Consider the following 22,326-nt stretch of genomic DNA (forward strand, 5'->3'; position numbering starts at 1 on the left):
CATAATCTGACCTCTTTTGTGGTGATATCATTCTTCTTAATGTAGGAGACAAGAACTGTGAGGAATTGGCATGTTTTATTATGCTTCCATTTATTGCCCATATAAATAATAAACAGCTTGAATCTGAACTGGCTCATTGTTCTGAAGATAAACATATATTACTGTACTCTGTCTTCAATAATGTTAGCAGTATTCTCCATAGGCCTTACAAATACCCCCCAAACAGCCCAATCTTATACTAGTTCTTCAGCTAGCTGTCCCTCAATTCTTTTGCCTGGAACCACTCACCTCCCTGGAATGACTCCAATGCCTATCCATTGTCTCAGACTTTCCTGAGGCCTCACATGCATGCCCTGGAATTTAGTAGTAATTCTTTGCTTAACAACTCCTTATATTCTCCACATCCATACCTCTCTTTTGATTTCTTTTTGTCCCATTCTGATACATAGCTCTATTAGATATATCCCTATTTAGAATGTATTCTGCCTTTGCTGTATCTCAGCCAGTATGTTAAAGATGAAGTAAGAAAATAGCAAAGTCAATTATTGAATTCTGATTCTGGAAAGCCTTGATCCAGCAGTGAGGCATCCTCTCCCCTACAGTCAGTCACTTTTCCTTTAACATTGGATTACATTTTTTTTAGTGTAAGAAGGGGGATATAGATTTAAGCCATATTTTAGCCAAGAAGCCAAGAAACATTTAGATTTAGAAAAATGATAGAAAGTAGAGAGAGGTAGACTATTTAAAATAATTTAATCCTTGTTAATTCATAACAAAACTGTACAGAGAGAGAGAGAGAGAGAGAGAGAGAGAGAGAGGGAGGGAGGGAGGGAGGGAGGGAGGGAGGGAGGGAGGGAGAGGGAGAGGGAGAGGGAGAGAGAGAATGCTTATGTGTCACTATGGATTCTGAAGAGAGAAACGATAAGCTTGGTAAAATCTGGGCTGAGATGTCAAGCTTATATATTGGTCTGAAAGTCAGAAAAGAGAATAAAATACAGTCCTTTCCCACCCCACCCCCAAGTATATAGCACAAGTATCTGGCAAGTTTCCAAAATCCGGTTGCAACATATTTTACAAGAGTAAAGAATTGTCTGTGTAGGATTTCAGGAAAAAAAAACCTATTCATATTTCCTGTAGTTGAGAGCAGCACACAAACAATGGTATATTTCCTAGGAAAGGAAACTGAAGTCTATGATCAGAAAAAGAAGATACATGAGAGACTAGCACAAACAAATGACCAAAAGCCACATAAGAAAATATCTCAATGATGCCAGCATTGGCAGATAAAGAACATGGATTATTAGATCCTCAACTCCACACTTCCACTCCAGATTTTAAATATGAACAGCCGAGGGTCAACAAGTAGATACAATTAAGTGTCTGCCATCCATTGTGATAGTAAAAGAAAGGATCAGCATTAGAAAGAAAAGGAAGTACATCTTATACCTTAAACATGATGGATATGATTTTGTACTGTTAATATAGGTAAGTTTAGAAATAGTGTTGATAGAAGTAAGTTTAGAAATGGTTATAAATGGAAAAGCCCAAATATTTCTTTCTTTTTACTTTTTAAATAATATTTATTTTACATCCCAACCATAGTTTCTGTTCCCTCCTCTCCTCCCATTCCCTCCTTCCCACTTCCCTTATGCCCCCCCCCCCGCCCCGCTCCATCCACTTCTCCTCTGTTTCTCGTCAGAAAGGGGCAGGCCTTCCATGGATATCAACAAAATATGGCATATCAAGTTATCGTAGGACTAGGCACCTCCCCATGTATTAAGGTTGAGCAAGGCAACTCAGTATGAGGAATAGGTTTCCAAAAGCCAACCAAAGCATTAGGGACAGCCCCTGCTCCCACTGTTAGGAGTCTCATAAGAAGACCAAGCTACACAACTGTCACGTGTATGTAGAGTGCCTAGGTCAGTCCCATGCAGGATCCCTAGTTGTTGGTTCAGTCATGGCGAGCTCCTATGAGCCCAGGGTAGTTGATTCTGTGGGTTTTCTTGTGATATTCTTGACCACTCTGGATCCTACAATCCTTCCTTCCTCTCTTCAGCAGGATGCCCCAAGTTCAGTCTAATGTTTGGCTGTGGGTCTGCATCTATTTCCATCAGTTGCTAGACGAAGCCTCTCTGGTGACAATTAGCTAGGCACAATCAATGAGTATGGCAGAATATCATTAGGCATCAGTACAATGACTTTTTTTTCTCCAGTCATGCTTGGTTGTATCCTAGGTCTCTGGGTCATCCAGCCTCTGGATCCTGGCACTCCAGGCAGTGCCAGGGGTGAAGCTCAAACATTTCTAGGTTGAATAATCACATGTGCCTGAGAGAAAGAAAAAGACTCTTCCAGCCACCTGGTGGCAGTATACTCTGTTGGGTTTTGAGGGGTGGAAGGCTTCTTTCTACTTGCCATGTTGTTTCATGGTCCTCTATAAGTGGTACGTTTCTCATATATTAACCTTTCTGACTAGAACCATCCTTGAAGAATTACGTCCATCGAATGAAAGTGAGACCCCTTTTGTTTCCCCATCTATGGTTCCACACCTTCAGCGTGGGTACAATTTCTCCCTTGTATTCTATTAAGTTAACATTGGTGTCTTAGTGTCATCCAGATCAAATATTGCTGTCACTTGGTTTTCCATATCTGCCTTCTCAAAGACAACCGGTTAGCTCATCAAGGGCATGAAGTTAAGTCCAACTAATCTTGAGGTTTCCAAATTAGAAAGCAGAGGCCAGGAAGATTTCGAAAGCTCAAGGATTGTTCACGAACATGTTTTTATGGATATGTAAAGAAAAACCAATGTCCTTTATTAGAAAGATGTACTTATATATTTATACTTGATACATAAAGGTTAATTCAATTCTATTTCTCCTGCTAGATGTGCTCTGTTTTGATATAACAGAATGTAAATGTCTACAATAAATGCATGTTTCTACTTTCTGTTCTAATGCTTGTGGTGGTAGGAATTTGGCCCTTATGTTACTATAATTCCGCCAGAAAAAAAATGGAACGTGATGTCATCATTGGCAACATTCTTCATACCATTCAGTAATATGAAGCTTACACTTTGTTTAGTACAAATGTGGCTTTATATGTTTTCTTTTTTTTCCTTTGGTTTTTCAAGACAGGGTTTCTCTGTGTAGTTTTGGAGCCTGTCCTGGATCTCACTCTGTAGTCCAGGCTGGCCTTGAACTCACAGAGATCAGCCTGTCTCTGCCTCTCAAGTGCTGGGATTAAAGGCGTGTGCCACCACTATATATTTGGGCTGGAGAGATGGCTCAGCCGTTAAAGGCTAGGCTCACAACCAAATATATGTTTTCTTTTCATGTTAAATATTCCAATCACCCGTGAATCTAGAGACCTTTATGGGACTTGGCTATACTTATGTAGCTAGAGAACAGAGAACAAACATCAATTCCGGAGCCCATTCTCTCACTATTTCTCCAGATCTCTTCAACTACATATCTCCAATGATGGACCTTAAAGTTTTCCAAGATGTCTCATTTGGTGAAAGTCATGAGCCTTGAAATGGTAAATGGTAGATGATATAAATATAGGCTTCTCCCTTCCCAATCTTACTAGATGGGAGCCAGTCAGTTTCAGCTGCATGTAGTGGTGGTTAGAGCGATTGTGAAGGGAGGACCCAGTAGACACAAAAGACAAGGAAAGGGGGTGTGGAGGGAAGGGAATCTTAACATATAGGTAGACTAGAGCAAGAAACATGGTGGGTGATATATTGTGAATCCTAATAAAATTTGCCTGAAGATCAGAGGACAAAACAAGCCACTAGAGTAAACATAGGGGCCAGGCAGTGGTGGCACACACCTTTAATCTCAGTACTTGGGAATCACATGCCTTTAATCCCAGCACTAAGAAGGAAGTAAGATGGCTGGGCAGAGAGAGGTATATAAGGTGTGAGGAGACAGGAACTAAAGCCCTTTCCAGCTGAGAAACATTTTTGGCAGAAGCCCTTTTGGGCTGAGGACATAGAGACATTCAGTCAGAGGATTTGTGGAGTAGGTGAGGTGAGATGTGGCAGTGGCCTGTTCCTTTGTCTTTCTGATCTTTCAGCATATACCCCAATAACTAGTTGCCGTTTTTTTTTTAATTTAAAAGACCATTTAAAAATCATGCAACAGGTGGGTGAACAGAGATAATATACAAGACATTTCTATAAGAGGAAAGAAAGAATTTTGAAATGTTTTATCATGAAGAAGTGATAAATTTTTAAGATATATTAAGTATTATAGAGTGTGTACCTATTGAAACATTAGATGATATCCTGTTAATAATAAGTACAGATTTTTTGTTTTTATGTATAGATTTTTATAAAGGCAGAAATAGAAACAGCAAGAGGAATAATATATGAGATGGTGAGAAGTTGAATCCTGACTGTAGCTGGAAATATCTCGGTCTGGCCCAGCCCTGAGATCCCACAGCCACTTATAAAATAATCACTCATAGACTTATATTAATTACAAAATGTATGGCCTATGGCTTCAGCTTTTGGCTAGCTAGCTCTTTCATCTTAAATTAACCCATTCCTACTAATCTATATGTTGCCATGTGGCCATGGCATTACTGGTCTGCTGGCATCTTGTTGCTCCTTGGGTGGCTGACATCTCTCCCAACTCTGTCCTTCTTCTCTCTGTATCTCTGCTTGGATTTCCTGACTGAATGTAAGCTTTCTTGCCATAGGCCAAAACAGCTTTATTTATTATCCAATGGAAGAAATACATATTCACAGCATACAAAAAGACATCCCACTGTACTTCCTCTTTTCTAATCAAAAAGGAAGGTTTTAATTTTAACATAGTAAAATTATATATGACAAAACAGTTATCAAGCAAGAATTATAGTTACAATATCTAGTCTATTTATATTTGGCAAAATTAAAGAAAATATTCTATCATTTATCCTATTTTTGTGAGTCTAATGTTTCGTATCTAATTTACCTTTTATCATAACTAAGGAAAACTATAATTATAACTATCTAGTCTTCAACTCCATCAAAGACCCCAGAAGAATATATTACCTGAGTAAACAGGAAGTGCAGTGCAAACAACTTCCATAATTCTAGAAATGTCAGAGATATCTGGCTGCCTGGACAGTCATCCAAATTTTCTCTGTAACATTGGGGCATCTATCTTCAGCCTACAAGCCTAGACTCTTGGTATAGCTTTCAGTGAAGCACGAAATGTTAAGAACTGTTCTGCCCATTCTGAAAAAATTCATCAGTCACTTCTCTGTGTCCTGTAGAATGTCTGGCAGTTTGTTCTGCGAAGCAGGAACCTGAAGGACCATCTTGCCTTGCAAAGTTTAGTGGTCACCTTCCTGTGGGTCCTGCATGTCCAGTTTATATAGCATCCTGTCAAGCAGTCAAGGCAAGGGCACTTTTTTGCCCAGTGGCCAACCCTTGCCACAAAGGAAGCAAACTCCATAATGAGTTTCTTCAATGCCCATCATCCTCTTTGGAGTAATTGGTACTGCCAGGAGTCTCACTGTCCAGAAAAGTATAAGTTCTTAAAACATTTTAAATGCCATATTCTGTAGGTCTTTGAAGTGTTTGAAGATTACCTACCTAATTGAACTATACCTCTGTATACCTAAAAAACTTAACATGACTGTAATTTTGATTATCATAGATGACTATTAATTTGTATTTCTTAATTATATTTTACAATTTTAAATGAATTACATAAACAAAATACCTTAAACAAGAGTAGAAATATACATACAGTATAACAATTAACCTTACATTTGTATCAATAAACTAAAATCTATAGCAATGTAAAATATTTCAAATGAGTTATTGCTTCTTAAAAGTAGATTTAATAATCTACCCTTTTATCCTGTCATATCTATATCCTTCATTTCTATATCATATCCCCCTTCTTTTAGAAAGAGATTGACTATGACCAATAAGAATTTGTAACCAACACCCTAAACAAAGACTGCTGTGGGATGTTCTGTATGCTGTGAATATGTGTTGCTCTGATTGGTTGATAAATAAAATGCTGATTGGCCAGTAGCCAGGCAGGAAGTATAGGGAGGATAAGCAGACAAGGAGAATTCTGGGAAGAGGAAGGCTAAGTCAGGAGATGCCAGCCTGCCATCCAGGGAGCAGCATATAATGGCACATAGGTAAAACCATGGAACATGTGGCAACATACAGATTAACAGAAATGGGCTGAGTTTAAGTGTAAGAGCTAATCAGTAGTAAGCCTAAGCTAATGGCTAAGCAGTTTTAATTAATATAAGCCTCTGTGTTTCCTTGGGTCTGAGCGGCTGTGGACCGGGCAGAACACAGAATAACTTCTGGCTACAAAAGACAAATATCCATAATCCATTTTGGGGAATTTGGGTTTAGTGTTCAAGGCTACTTAATGCTGATTGGGGACACTTTTAATCTTATGGTGATCCTGAGAAAATTCAAGATAATGGTCAAGGCCTGGGAAGACCAGCTATAACTTTTATTGATAAATACCATCTGTCAAAGTTCAGGAGGGCTTGCTTGATCAAATCCGATCCATCATAACCTGGAAAAAATCCACATCCACTTGTTTCCTGTGGAAATAAAAGCAGAGCCTCCTTTCTAAAGCAACATATCCTTAGACGCAAATTTTTTTGTCTTTTCTTTTTTTATTTAAGAATTTTTTTATTCATTTTACATACAAACCACAGATCCCCCTCTCATCCCTTCTCCTGCTCCCCCCACAGCCTTTCTGCCCCCCCTTGGCCCACCCCCATCCCCTCCTTGGAGAGGATAAGGCCTCCCATGGGGAGTCAGCAAAGCCTAGTACATTCAGTTGAGGCAGGAATAAGCCCCTCCCTCCTGCAGATGCCTCCCTCAAGACTGAGCAAGGCATCCCACCATAGGGAATGGGCTCCAAAAAGCCAGCTCATGCACCAGGGTTAATACTGATCCTACTGCCAGGGGCCACTTAAACAAACCAAGCTACACAATTGTCTTGTGTATGCAGAGGGCCTAGTCCAGTCCCATGCATGCTCCATAGCTGTTGCTGTGGGTTTATAGTTTGTGAGTTCCCACGAGCTTCGTTCAGTTGTCTCTGTAGGTTTCTCCCATCATGATCTTGACTCCCCTTGCTCATATAATCCCTCTTCCCTCTCTTCAACTGAACTCCCTTAGTTCAGCCTGGTGCTTGGCTATGGATCTCTTCATCTGCTTCCATCAGTTACTGGATGAAGGCTCTGTACTATCATAATCAAGAATATCTTTCTCCTGTGTGTATCCCATTAAGTGTGTTCTTCAGTGCTTATGAAATGACTTAATTTGTGCCTTTATTGAAATGTTCTTCATGGAAGGGACCCATGTATATAGGAGGTAGAAGGTTAACTGAAGGCGAAATTTATCTGTCGTCACAGAAAGCCATCATGCTAGGATGAGGTTTTTCATCTGTGTTGCAGCTAGTTCTTTTTTTCACTTTTGTTTATTAAGAAATTTTCTACTCACTCCACACACCATCCATAGATCCCCCGTCCTCCCTCCTCCCACCCCCAGCCCTCCCTCCCAAACCACTGCGCATCCCCACATCCCCCAAATCGAGGACTCCCATGGGGACTCAGCAGAGCCCAGCACACTGAGCCTAGGCAGGTCCAAGCCCCTTCCCACTGCACCAAGGCTGTGCAAGGTGTCACACCACAGGCACCGGATTCCCAGAAGCCTGCTCATGCACCAGGGACAGATCCCGATCCCCCTGCCTGGGTGCCCCCCAAACAGTTCAAGCCAAACAACCATCTTCCGTATCCAGAGGGCCTAGTCCAGTCCCATGGGGGCTCCACAGCCACTATATACCCAAATTTTGAAGTCAAGATAACTTTAAAATATCTCTATTGGTTTAGCTCACAGCCTTTACAATCACATGTCCCTCTCAAGTTAAAAATCCCAAAGACAATGCAAGCCAACTCTTTTATGACTATCTATATCCGTTCTCATGTCTCTTTCAAGCCTATATACCATTTTACACACAATGTAAACTGTTCAGAGTTTTACACACAATGTAAACTGTTCACAATGTAAACTGCTGCTGCTGTTATTACATACCACAAACAGGGAGACAAGCACAAAAACGCTGCTTTCTCAAAGAACAAAGGGGACTTCTCTGGTGGGGAATGGGGGTGGGGGCATTTTATATAGATGGGTGCTGAGTCTCTTGTGTAAGGAATGTTGGACTCATTGTGTATTTTTAAAAAAGTATAGTTGGTTGTGAGACACTGTGTGGTTGCTGGGAATTGACTCAAGAAAGACCTCTGGGAAAGCAGCCTAACCCTAACCCTAACCCTAACCCTCTCAAGCCACCTCCCCAGCAACTTGCTGGATCTCTGAGTTTAAAAAAAAAAAAGAGGCCTGAATGGCATGAAGTAGCCTGGAGCCCGGGGCTTACCCTTCCCCTCATAAATCAGTTCCCCAGCACTACTGTCTGTTGTTTGTTTGATCCCAAGTGACATATTTGTGTTTATGTATATTTATTGAATTTTAACTTTTTGGTGGTTGTTGCTGTTTTTTTGAGAGACAGGGTCTAGCTGTGTCACCCTGATTCTTCTGGATGTCTCTGTCTCTCTCCGTGTGAGTGTGTGTGTGTGTGTGTGTGTGTGTGTGTGTGTGTGTGTGTGTGTCTGTGTGTCCCTCTGTGTGTATTTGTCTGTCTGTCTGTCTGCATGTATAATAAGTTCCTAAGTTGAGTTCTGTCATCATGAAAGAAAAAGACAGGACACGGAGGGCACATGAAATGAGCAGAGAATCATATTTAGCCACGGTTTGCAAGACTCTTTTAGTAGCTGGAAAACTGCTGGTGGTTGGGAGTGAGGCTGATCTCCATCTTTTCAGCTCCTTAGGGTCTCTGGATCTGCTTCGTTTGGTTTTGTGTGTGTGTGTGTGTGTGTTGTTGTTGTTGTTGTTGTTGTTGTTGTTGTTGCTTTCCCTGGTCTGTAAATATGCATTTCTTTCCTGCAGGGAGGTGGTGGTGAATGCCTTTCATCCCAGCATTCAGGAGGCAGAGAGAGGGGCTGAGTGACCTTCTGTTTTCAGTTCTGGCCCTCTAGAGGCTAGGAAACAAAGAGAACAAAAAGTACCTTGCCTAGCATGTCACATGGTAGCTTCCATCATGGTGAGGTCCCTGGCCAAGATGGCTGCCATCATTGTGAATGCTTCCATGTTGGTGAGGTCAATAGCCAAGAAAAGAGCAGTACCTGAAAAGTTTAGAACTATGATCACCACCCCACCCCCAGCATCCATGCACACAGAGATGCACAGCCAGAGACACATAAATACATTTTGAAATTAAACTAAATGTAAAATGAAGTTAACAGGAGAAGAAATTAAAAATAGACAGAGAGAAAAATGTTGCTCCTGGAGTTTTATTTTATTTCATTTTTTTGATTTCTTGATTGACTTTTTTGGGTTTTTCGAGACAGGGTTTCTCTGTAGCTCTGGAGCCTGTCCCGGACTAGCTCTGTAGACCAGGCTGGCCTCGAACTCACAGAGATCCACCTAAGGATGTTGAGCATTTCTTTCAATGTCTTTCAGCCATTTGTGATTCTTGTTTTTTGAATTCTCTGTTTAGATCTTTAGCCCATTTTTTAATTGGACTGCTCAGTATTTTGATGTCTAGTTTCTTGAGTTCTTTATATACTTTGGAGATCAATCCTCTGTCAGATGTGGGGTTGGTGAAGATCTTTTCCCATTCTGTTGGCTGTCTTTTTGTCTTACTGACTGTGTCTTTTGCTTCTCGGTTTCAAGAGGTCCCATTTATCAATTGTGCTCAGTGTCTGTGCTGCTGGTGTGCCGATGCGTTCCAGAGTACTTTCTATTTGCTCTTCTATTAAGTTTAGTGTCCCTGGATTTATGGTGAGGTCTTTGACCCACTTGGACTTGAGTTTTGTGCATGATGACAGATATGGATCTATTTGTAATCTTTTACATATTGACATCCAGTTATGAAATCTTTATTCCATCTGAATCTGTCTTATTGTGTATCTATAATCCTTTTCTGGCCAGGAGAGATTTTAAATTGTTAAGCTGCATGGCTAGGATCAAATCTGTAGCTTTGGCTGCTGGCTCCACCCCATTCAGCTTACCAACATGATGGAGGTATGTTGACTGCCAGCTCTGGGAGCCATGCTCACCACCAACTCTGGGAAGCAGTGGGTCTATGTCTCCATTAGGCAGCATGTAGCCCAGAAACCTTTCTTTGTCTGTATTAGGAAAAGCTGAATCCACCACATAGCTTGCTTTGTTGCTTTGAGATGCCTCTGTGTACTGTGGTGGGAATCTGCCATGCTGTAGCTCAAGCCCACATGCTGAGGCATCTCTATATCATGGCTCACATGAGAGACACAGCTAGAAAGATGCTCTTGGCTCCATTTTAGAACCCCTTTGTAAAGCCCTCTCAGGTTTTAGGTGGAAATTCTTGCCCCACATTGGAATGCCAGATGTAACCAGAAATTTCTTGGTCCCACCTGGCCCTGCAGTCCCACAGTCACATAAAATAATTACTCAGAGGTTTATATTAATTATAAACTGTATGTCCTATGGCCTCAGCTTTTGGCTAGCTAGCTCTTTCATCTTAAATTAGCCCATTCCTATTAATCTATATGTTGCGATGTGGCCATTGCATTATTGGTCTGCTGGCATGTTGTTGTCCTTGGGCAGCAGCTAGTTTCTCTCCCGACTCTGTCTTCTTCTCTCTATATCTCTGCTTGGATTTACTGACTGGCTGTAAGCTTTCTTGCCATAGGCCAAAATAGCTTTTTTATTATCCAGTGGGAGCCACACATATTCACAGCATACAGAAAGACATCCCACAGCACTGCTTGTTGCCTCCCACATAGTGGACCATGATGCCTGATCTGGAGAAGGCAGACTGGTCTTGCAGTGTTGGGGAGAAGGTGATGCGGACACAGGTCTCTCCCCTCTGTATCCTGGTGGATGGGGGCGCGTCCCCCTCACCTGTATGGGTGTTGAGGTGGGAGGGAGGCTCAGTGGAGAGAAAAACCATGGATGGAGACAGTGACGGGGCCATGTGTGAGGAGAGTGAGAAGTGCAGTCCCCCGCACTCCCAGGGGCTCCACCACCTAGCATGCCCTTCCAGCTGCCCCATGGCCACTCTGTCAGGAGCCCTGTGGCAGCTCCCGCCCTGCCCCACTCATCACACCCTGTGCCAGACCCCGTCCTCCCTCAGCTCCCCGCACTGGAGGAGAGGGTCTGTCCTTCACTCATGACCTCACCCTGCCTCACTTCCCACCCAACCCATGGCCTGTCTCTGGGGACTCGCATGTCCCCAGCTCCCCCAGGAGCCTCAGTGTCCCGCAGAGGGGCAGTGTAGTGGGTGGTGAGGACAGAGACAGACACAGTGGCAGGGCTGGGCTCCTCTCCTGTCCTTCCTGCTGTGGGACAGGCCAGGCTAGCAGGGATCTCCTCTGGGACACAACTGCCTGGCTCTTCTTCTCCCTCTTCCCCCTGTCACTCAGAATCAAGCATGTGAATGAGCCCTTCAGAGTCTCATGAAATCACTCACGACTTTTGCTTCTGGACATTTGCTGAACCGGCTGCAAGATCAACTCCTCTGGAATTTTAGTCCAAGACAAGTGTCCATTTAGAAATGTCTCAGGGCCTCCTTTTCTCCAGAAAATGGAGACCTGGGAATTCTGCTCCCCCTCCTTCCTGCTACAGCTGTCAGGAAGCTTAGGGGCAAACCGAGCCCTCATGCTCTGAATTGCCTGCTCACATACATTCCCTGGGCTTCCTTCCTTCCAGAAGTCTTTGTTGTTTTATTCCTATAGGATAGTTTCTATCCTTAGCTTTTAGATTTTAATAGGAGTTTCCATTTATAACTCAGGGTTTAAGAATACTTGTTCATGGTATTGCTTCTGGAAAACATGAAAAAGCAATAATTTGATCTGTTCTACCACCTGAATGAAGACCCCAAAGGTCAAAATTAATGGAACAACAGGTTTGAAGATCTCAGTTATCAGGCAGCAAAAGACAAGTATCCTCAAAAATGAGCAACAAATGAGGTATGTTCTACAGTTCAAATAATTAAGCATTTCCTTATTAACTTTCTCCCAGAATAAAGATAAATTATATACACAGGAATAAAAGGTATCAGCACCCAAATAACTGGTAATCCAAAAATAATATTGTATATGATAGATAATGAAAAGAAGTATCACTCAGTGATAACTGAACCGGAACTGACATGATACATTTAACACATAAGCACCTCCTATAATTCAGTAGCAAAACAAAGTAATACGTTAATTCTTACTGCTCTAAGAATTCGAGGGGACATTTCTTCAGAAATGACCAGCAGATATGGGAAGAGATGCTCAAAATCACCACAGAGAAATGCAAATCAAAACCACAATGAAATACTGCCTCACCTTGGTCAGGATAGCCATTAACCAGAAACCGAAAGGCAAGCAGCATTGCTGCAGACCTTCAAAAACTGGAACCCCAGTTGCACCTTTTGTGTGGATACTAAATGGTGTGGAATCCGTCTCTCTGTTTCCTCACTGCATACAAAGTGTGCTCAGCCTCCTCACACACCTGCTGCCACTTGTAGAGCTGCTTTCATAGCCCTGATGGCCTGTAAGCCAAAAGAACCCCTTCATCCTCTAAGTTGGTTTGGTCAAGTATTTTTTCACAGCAATGAGAAAGGTATTAATAACTATAGTAAGATATGTAACAATATAGATAAAATGTTGAGAATATTGTGTTAAATAAGTCAGGGTGGGCACCACATGTGGTAGAGACCCAGGGGGCAGTAGCTGAGAGTTTATATCCTGATCCCCAGCACTCTGTGTGGTGATATATTGTGTACCTTAATAAAATTTGCCTGAAAATCAGAGGACAGAACAAGCCACTAGATTAAACATAGAAACCAGACAGTGGTGGCACACACCTTTAATCCCAGTACTTGGGAATCACATGCCTTTAATCCCAGCACTTGAAATCTCACACCTTTAATTCCAGTGTTTGGGAAACACACACACCGTTAATCCCAGCACTAGGAAGGAAGTGATGGCTGGGCAGAGAAAGGTATATAAGGCGTGAGGAGACAGGAACTGAAGCTTTTCAGGCTGAGGAGTCCTAGAGGTAAGAGGTAGCAGTGGCTTGTTCTTCTGTCTCTGAACTTTTAGCGATTACCCCCATATCAGGCAACAGGTTTTTTTTTTTTTTTATTAAAAGACCATTTTAGAAATTCTTGTTACATCTGGGCCCAACATGGGGCACAAATTCATGAAGAAGCTGCTTGCCTGTTGCTCATGCTGGAGCTACACATGTCCCGAATCTCCACCCAGCCTGAGCCGGACTCCCTAACCTGCTGGCTAAGTGTTTGTTGCAGCTTCTCTGCAGCAAACTCCATAGGCTTTGGGGCTCCCAAACCCACAGGAGTTAACCACTTTCATATGTTGCCCTGTGCAGACCGCTGGATATTTTACTTCTTTCCTCTCCTGATGAGTTTTGGCTTTCTGTGGGCCCCCTTCTTGGGCTGCTGCCACATCATCATCAGAATTGTCAGTCAGCAGATTTTGTAAGTCAATTGGGATATCTTAAAGGAAGAAATTATTTAAAAGAGGGATTTTTTCTCATATTAAAAAATGGGGGGGGCTGGAGAGATGGCTTAGTGGTTAAGAGCACTGACTGCTCTTCCAGAGGACCCAGGTTCAATTCCCAGCACCCACATGGCAGCTCACAACTGTCTGTAACTCCAGTTCCTGAGACCCAGCACCCATGGCAAAACACCAATGAAAAATTAGAAAATAAAATTTAAAAAAAAGAAAAAATGGGAAACATTTCTACAATGGATGGAAATTGGTCTCTGTTTGATAATATGATTGACAGTCTGAAAATGGAACAGTTAAATGAGAGGATAATTAATGTTGATGGGATTTATGTAATGTCAATTATAAATGTTATTTTTGATCATGTCTGTTTTTATTATTTAAAAAATTGGTTAATATTAGTGCCAAGATAAAAGTTTTAGGAAAACCTGTGAAAACAGATCATAGAGATATTCAGAACCAGACAGAAGAATCTAAGGGAGACTCAATCTCAACATTGCATTATAAAGTTACAGAGAAACAGCCTAAGGTTTTCAAACAGCCAACCTTAACTTATCCGGGAACTACCAAATGATAGATATCCTCAAGGCTGTGTGTGAGCTGATAGTGTACTCCTGTGCAAATGTTATATTTGAGGAAATTCAAAGAAGCAGTAATCTCATATGGCATCCACTCATCTTTTGTGAAGCAGATCTTAAACTCCTGGTCAACTTGTAATAGGGTCCAAAAGAAACCTTCGCTGATTTCTTACAAATACTGACTTCAGCAGTAAATAGAATGATACCAAATTCAGAAGCTAGACAGATAATAATTGAATCTCTGCCTTTTTAAAAGGCTAATGTAGAATGCAAAAGGGTAATTAGGCCATTAAAGGCAAGATTAGCACCCTTGGAGGAATGCAGCTGGGATACAATTAATATTGAATCTCATGACCATGATGATGCTTGGATAGGAGAGCTGATTTCCAAAGGTTTGAAGCAAAATAGTAATGTCAGATGTTTCAATTGCAGTAAACAAGGTCACCTAAGAAGGTATTGTATACAGGGCATTCCTAGAAACAATATTTTTTCAAGGAATAATCCCAACAGAACACTCCTCCCTTCTGAATTACGCAGAAGTTATGGCAAAGGCAGACATTGGACTAATGAATGTAGATCAACAAGGGACAGACAAGGTAATCCCTTTCCTTTGCTGTCAGAAAATTCCCTGAGGGGTCTCTTGCCAGCCCCCATGTCAAATTCTGTTTAGTCCTTCTGTAATCATGGAAGAAACTACTTCTCAGAGCAATTAAAAACCTAATGCCTATGGACCATACTGCTCTAGATGATAGAACAAAATAGAAGAGAAAACAAAAAAATCAGGAGAAACCATAACTCCAAATATGATAAAGATTAGATTTGGAAACCTCCCCAAAGTTAGGGTTAGGGAAGGGTTTTGTTTTTGACTTTCAGGAGAATAAAGTCTCAGGAATATGAAGAACACTGTACAAATGAGACATCTGAAGAAAAAGGACAAATCATCCTGAAAAAAAATTTCCCACAAAAAAGATTTTCTGCAGTGAACCATGACCATGACTAACAGTGACTTTGAAGTTTCCAAAAAGATGATGCAATCCCACAAGGATGTCTCCACATGGACTATGATAGAGCCACAAAGCCGACAAACACCACACAAAGATCACCTTTGGACTACAAACTGCTCAGGACAATATCGTGATGGCTATATGAGATGATACAGCCTCACAGACTACTCAAATCAGGACTTGACCATAATCATAAATTTTCTTTGTGTCCCCATAAAACTACCAGTACCCCCAATCAGCAGGAAGTAGCCTAGAAAGCTATACTCACATTACCAAAAAATGGATTATGGATGTTTGTCTTTGTTTAAGGGTTGGTTAAAAATTGTTATTGGGCATAGTCAATCTCTTTCTAAAAGAAGAAAGAGAAAGGGGGATATGATATAGAAATATACTATATATAAATAATAGGATAAAAGGGTAGATTATTGAATCTGCTCTGAAAAGAAAAAAAGGATATAGATATGGTAATTTTAAAAGGTAGATTATTGAATCTAATTTTAAAAAGCAACTACTAGTTTTAAATATTTTTGTATATTGTATACAAATTTTGTATGTTGATACAAATTTGAGATTAAATTTATTAGAACATACTGTACATATGTTTCAAATCTTGTTCAAGGTATTGTACCTATATAACTCATTTAACAATGTAATGTAAATTGCTAGTTCTTGAAAAATATTATTACCAAATATTTAGGATTATAAAGAAATGCAGGTTAGTTGTTAGTCACCTATTACAATGGAACTTGTCAGGTTAGGCATATTTCAAGTTTAAACATATATATTTTATATAAACAGTCATCTTCAAACACTTCAGAGATCTACAGAATATGGCATTTAAAATGTTTTAATAACATAGGTTATTTTTTATAATGATACATATCTGCTTCTGGCAGCACCAATCTACTTCAGAGAAGATGATGGGCATCAAAGAAACTCCTTATAGAGTTTACTTTCTTTGTGGCAAAAGTTAGCCACTGGGCGAGAAAGTGCACTTGCCTCGACTGCTGACAGTATGCTGTCTAAATGGAGAAGCAGGACACAAAAGAAAGAACCGTCGAACTTTGCCAAGACAAGGTAAGGAGTCCCTTTAGAAAATCCTGCTTCACAGATGAGTCTGTCAAATATGCTAAGCACATAGGCTGAAAACAGATGCCCCAACATTGCAGAGGAACCTTGGGTGACTGTCTAAGAAGCCAGCTGTTTATTTCATTTCTCACATTTTTTGGAAGTTGCTTGTTTGCACTTCCTGCCTTTTCAGTAAATATTATTTCCTACTCAGGTCTTTGAGGGAGTTTCAGATTAGATAGTTATAGTTATAATTTTCCTTGTTAACAAATTCAGAAAAGAATCTCACTAAAGAAAGTGTAAAGTGTATAAGTTTGAAAGACATCAAAAATAGTTTGGGGTTAGTAATATACATTAGGATAGAAAATGAATTAGGTACATTTTGGAATCACCAAAATAGGATAAATAATGGAGTATTTTCTATGAATCTGTCAAATCTGTCAACTGGACATTGTTAATGTAATTCTTGACTGTATATATTGTATATACTTATTTAATAGTTTTACTTATATTAGTTATAATCTTCTTTTATTATTTTAGACAAAAGGGGGAAATGTGGTGATATATTGTGTGCCCCAATAAAATCTGCCTAAAGAATAAGCCACTAGATTAAACACAGAAGCCAGGCAGTGGTGGCACACACCTTTAATCCCACTACTTGGGAATCACATGCCTTTAATCCCAGTATTTGGGAAGCACACACACCATTAATCCCAGCACTAGGAAGGAAGTGATGGCTGGAAGAGGAAAGGTATATAAAGCATAAGGAGACAGGAACTAATTTTTTTTTCAGGCTGAGGAGTCCTAGAGGTAAGAGGTGGCAGTGGCTTGTTCTTTTGTCTCTCTGATCTTTCAGCAATTACCCCCATATCAGGCAACAGGTTCTTTATTAAAAGACCATTTTAGAAATTTGTGTTACAACTCCCCTTCTATACCACCCTTCATTTGGGTTATCCAAGTACATTGCTGCTTGCCAGAAACACATACATCATCTCAGCAAGTCTCCCTCCTTCTGGGACTCTCCTTATACCAGTCCCATTTTCTATCAGGGATCCTGTAGCCACCACACATGTTGTAGACCCAGGTAAACTACCCAGCACTCTCCTGCACTGCCACCCTCCATTCAGGTTGCCAATTCCCTTGACTACTATTCAGGGATGCATACCTCTGTAACCAGAGATTCTCTGTCCTGCCCTGTCCCATAGCCACTTCCAAATAATCACTCAGAGGTTTATATTAATTATAAATGCTTGGCTGATGGCTTAAGCTTACTACTAACTAGCTCTTACACTTAAATTAACGTGTAATTCTTATCTATGTTTAGCCATGTGGCTTGGTAACTTTTCTAAGTACAACATTCTCATCTTGCTTCCTCTGCATCTGACTAATGATTACTGACTCTGCCCTTCCTCTTCCCAGCATTCTTAGTTTGGTCGCTCTACCTATACTTCCTGCCTGGCCCATGAGTGTTTTATTAAACCAATTTAAGTGACAAATCTTTCCAGTATACAACAGTATTATTCCACAGCACACCTCCTCTAGGTTCTTCCTCCAAGGCTCACCTCATCCCAGCCTAAGCTCCACTGTGGACCCTCCAGCCATCACACATGACCCAGAGTCCTACAGCCCTGCTAGTTGCCCAACTGGGATTCTCCAGTTGCCTTGTCCATCTTTGAGACCCAAAACCAGTCCACAATGCCAGGAGAAACTTGTTCCAGGGCTTCTTGACCAAATTGCTGATGACATCAGGCTGTAGCAGAGAAACAGAAAATCAGGATACATCTCCAAGTACTAGACAGAGGAAGTCAAAATTTCATCCAGACTATGAATTAATCTCATTATGAACATTGTAAACACCTCTGCTGAAAGAGGAAAGGAGACTTTAACAGACAGGGAAAAAATTCAAGCAACAAAGTAACTTGAAATGCACAAATTCCAATACAGAAGTAAACACAAAAAACAGATACATCACCTTCCAAAAATGCAAATCCCATAGTAACGACCTCTAATGTAAATGAATTCAACATAACTATAGTCAAACAAAGAAGACAAAAAGATGAATGAAATAAGGAAGTCAATCCAAGATTGATCCCAGCACAATGATTTCAGTTAACTCTCTCTCAACAATAGATAGGTCATCCAGCAATATACAATGACACCCTAGAATAAAAATCCTCACAAATCACATGTACATAACAGTTATCTACAGAACATTTCACCCAAGTATTGAAGAATGCACATGCTTCTAATTAGCCCATGGATCTTTCTCCAAAATAGACCACATATTAGAACAAAAAGCAACAAATATAGGAAAATTATAATCACATCCTGCATTCTAACTGACCACAATTGAATAAAGCTTAATTTCAACAGCAACAGAATCTATAGAAAGTATATAAACTCATGCAAACTAAACAACACACTACTGGATAATAATTGGATCAATAATAAAATCAAGAATTTTATTAAGAATCGAAAGAAAATGAAAATACAACATACCAAAATCACAATAAAAACACTGCTGTAAACTTTCTCATATGACTGAGTGCCTGCTTCAAAATGATTTAAGGATCTCAAATAGATAAATCAATGACACACCTGAGGCCTTGGAAAAATAAGAGAAAACAACACTCCCCAAAGTAGATAGGAGCAAATAATCAAAATAAAGGTTGAAATTAATGAAATAGAAATGAAAAAATATAAGAAAAACTCAATGGAATAGAGTTTCTTCTTTGAAAAGATTAACAAGCTTCTCAAATATTTAACCAAATTAGCCATAAGAAAGAGGAAATTGATCCAAATTTATAACATTAAAGACAAAAAGTTAGATATTACAACAGACACTGAAGAAATTCAAAGAATCATAAGGACATACTTTAAAATCCATACTCCACCAAACCAAACTTGGAAAAATAAAAGAAATGTATAAACCTCTAGACTTATATGGACAATCAAAGCTAAATCAAGATGAAATAAATAATTTGAATAGGCCTGTGTCATCCAATGAAATAGAAGCAGCAATTTAAAATCTTCTAACCAAAAAAAGGGCACAGGGCCAGATAGATCCAGCACAGAATTCTACCAGACCTTCAGAGAACTAACACAAATACTCCTCAAATTATTTCACAAAATAGAAAAAATATGACATTTCTAAATTATTTTTATGAAGCTAGTATCACCCTGATATAAAAACAAGACAAAGACCCAACAAAAAAAAGAAAATTATTGGTCAATATCTCTGATAAACATGAATGAAAAAGTTCTTAATAAAATACTTGCAAACACAATTCAAGAACACATGAAAAAATAATTCATCATTATTGTCTTAGTCACTGTTCTCTTGCTGTGAAGAGACAGCAAAGCAACTTATAAAAGAAAGCATTTAATTGGGGCCTTGCTTGCAGTTTCAAAGAGTTAATCCATCGCCATCATGGAGGGGAGCATGGCCGTAGACAGACATGGCACTGGAACAGTGGTCAAGAACTTACATCCTGATTCTCAAACTCAAGTATGAGAGAAAGACTGGGGCTGGCCTGGGCTTTTGAATCCTCAAAGCCCACCCCTATTGACACACTTCCTCTAACAAGGCCACTCATACTCTAATGGGGCCACACTTCCTAATCCTTCCCAAACAGTTCCATTAACTGGGAGCCAGTCATTCAAACATATGAGCCTATGGGGGACATTCTCATTCAAACTACCACAATGATCAAGTCAGCTTCATCCCAGAGATGCAGGGGTGATTCAACATATATAAATCCACAAGGGTAATCCACCACATGAATAGAGTCACAGACAGAAACCATATGGTCAGCTCATTAGAACAGAAAAGGTCTGTGACAAAAGTCTAGCTTCCCTTAGTGATAAAATTCCTATAGAATCTAGGAACACAGGGGATATATCTCCACATAATGAAGGCAATCTACAGCAAGACTACAGCCAACATCTCATTAAATGGAGAAAAACTCAAAAAGTATTTCCATTAAAAGCAGGAACAACACAAGGGTTTCCATCCATTATTTCCATCCACTATTTCCCTTTGAAAACTTAGAGCAATAAAACAAGAGAAAGAGATAAAGGGGATACAAATATGAAAGGGAAAAGTCAAAGTATTCTCATTTGCATATTTGATTCTGTACAAGAAAGACCTTAAAGAGTCCAGAAATCTCCTACACCAGTAAATACATTTAGAGAATTAGTAGGATACAAAATGAACACATTAATCAGTAGCCTTCTTAAACACAAAAGATAAGCATACTGTGAAAGAAAGGGAAACAATTTCATTCACAATAGCTCCCCCTGAAAAGTCTTCCAATAAGTCAAGGAAGTCAAAGACTTTTGAAATGAAAACTTTACAACTCTGAAGAAGAAATAGAGGAAGATACCAAAAGACAGAAGACCTCCCATGATCATGGATTATCAGAATTATATTGTGAAAATGGCCATATTAAAGCAGTCTACAGATTCAATGAAATCCTCATCAAAAGTCCAATGAAATTGAAAAAAATATTAAATTTTATATAGAAACACAAAAGACTCATTGGCACAGGAAAGGACTTTCTGAACAGGACACCAAGAACACAGGCATTAAGACCAATAATTAGGGGGTTGGGGATTTAGCTCAGTGGTAGAGTGCTTGCCTAGCAAGCACAAGGCCCTGGGTTCAGTCCTCAGCTCCGACAAAAAAAAAAAGACCAATAATTAATAAATGGGCTCTGAAAAAGCTGAAAAGCTTCTACATTGCAAAGAATACTATCATTTGAGTGAAGAAACAGTCTACAGAATGGGAAAAATATTTACCAGATACACATCCAATAAAGAGTTAGTACCTAGAATATACAAAGAACTGAAAAACAGCTAGGGCATGAAACTAACAGAGTTCTCAAAAGATGAAATAAAAAAGTTATACCATTTTTCTAAAAATCGCATTTATTAATTCAGTTATTGTGTGTGTGCCAAGACATAGTGTGTGGTGGTCATAAAGTTAATTTAAAAAAACAGCCAAGAAATATATAAGAATATTCAATTCCCCCAGCTATCAAGAAACTGCAAATTAAAACTACTTTGAGATTTCATCTAACATAAATCACAATGGCTAAGTCCAAAAAAATGATGGCCAATGTTGGCATGGATGTGGGGAAAGAAACTTATTTGCTGCTGCTAGAGGGAGTGCAAACTGGTACAACCACTGTGGAAATCAGTGTGACAGTTCCACTATAAGCTAGAAATAGGCCAGACAGTGGTGGCACACGCCTTCAATCCCAGCACTCGGGAGGCAGAGGCAGGCAGATCTCTGTGAGTTCAGCCTGGTCTACAAAGCGAGTTCCAGGACAGGCTCCAAAACTACACAGAGAAACCCCATCTGGAAAAACCAAAAAAAGAAGAAAGAAAGAAAGAAAGAAAGAGAGAGAGAGAGAGAGAGAGAGAGAGAGAGAGAGAGAGAGAGAGAGAGAGAGAGAAAGAAAGAAAGAAAGAAAGAAAGAAAGAAAGAAAGAAAGAAAGAAAGAAAGAAAGAAAGAAAGAAAGAAAGAAAGAAAGAAAAAGAAAGAGCTCTATCACATGATCCACCAGTCTTGGGTATATACCCAAAGGACTCTCTGTCCTACTATAGAGGTACCTGTCCATTCATGTTCATTTCTGCTCTATTCACAATGGCTAGGAAATAGAAATAGTGTAGATGTCCATCAACTGGTGAATGGATGATGAAAATATAGTACAATTGCTCATGCCTAGCACTGCAACAGAACACGAGCTGTAGCTTTCCCTCACCACTGCCCATATCTTATGTAGTTGCCACAAACCATCCCCTCCTAATCTCCCTCTCCCCCACCCCCACTTGTTGCTGTCTTCCAGACTTCAATTCCAGCAGGTGCCTCCTGATAACCAAGTGCCACTTAGGGCAGCTAGAATCCTGAAGGCAGACCCACACATCTTCTAACTACTGCTGAGATCCAGTCCCCCGAGTATCAGCCTCAACTCTGTAGCATGAAACCTGCTGTTGTCTTCCTTTCCTCTCTGACCCATCCCCAACTGATCATAAAGACCTTATCCTCCAACATTCCTTCCCCCAACTCATCCAGTATCCC

General features: G+C 40.1%; 1 protein-coding gene across 7 annotated transcripts in view; it reads left to right on the forward strand.

The window, feature by feature from the left end:
• The window catches only part of Pfkfb1 (6-phosphofructo-2-kinase/fructose-2,6-biphosphatase 1), a 201,550-nt gene that overhangs the window by 117,771 nt on the left and 61,453 nt on the right, over positions 1–22,326 (forward strand). For 3 of the 7 annotated variants that reach the window (XM_042268768.2, XM_076562062.1, XM_076562060.1), the window contains 2 exons: positions 13,451–13,559; positions 16,069–16,249. The exons of 1 other annotated variant lie outside the window; for it this stretch is intronic. In XM_042268768.2, the coding sequence (XP_042124702.2) occupies positions 13,451–13,559; positions 16,069–16,093 (134 nt within the window). In that variant the 3' untranslated portion in view covers positions 16,094–16,249. Of the gene's footprint in view, positions 1–11,861; positions 12,058–13,450; positions 13,579–16,068; positions 16,250–22,326 lie in introns of those variants that run through there. 3 more of the 7 variants (XM_076562064.1, XM_076562061.1, XM_076562065.1) reach the window with 3 other exon arrangements.

This window comes from Peromyscus maniculatus, chromosome X (assembly GCF_049852395.1).
Source record: "Peromyscus maniculatus bairdii isolate BWxNUB_F1_BW_parent chromosome X, HU_Pman_BW_mat_3.1, whole genome shotgun sequence".
In the NCBI taxonomy this organism is placed as follows: domain Eukaryota; kingdom Metazoa; phylum Chordata; class Mammalia; order Rodentia; family Cricetidae; genus Peromyscus; species Peromyscus maniculatus.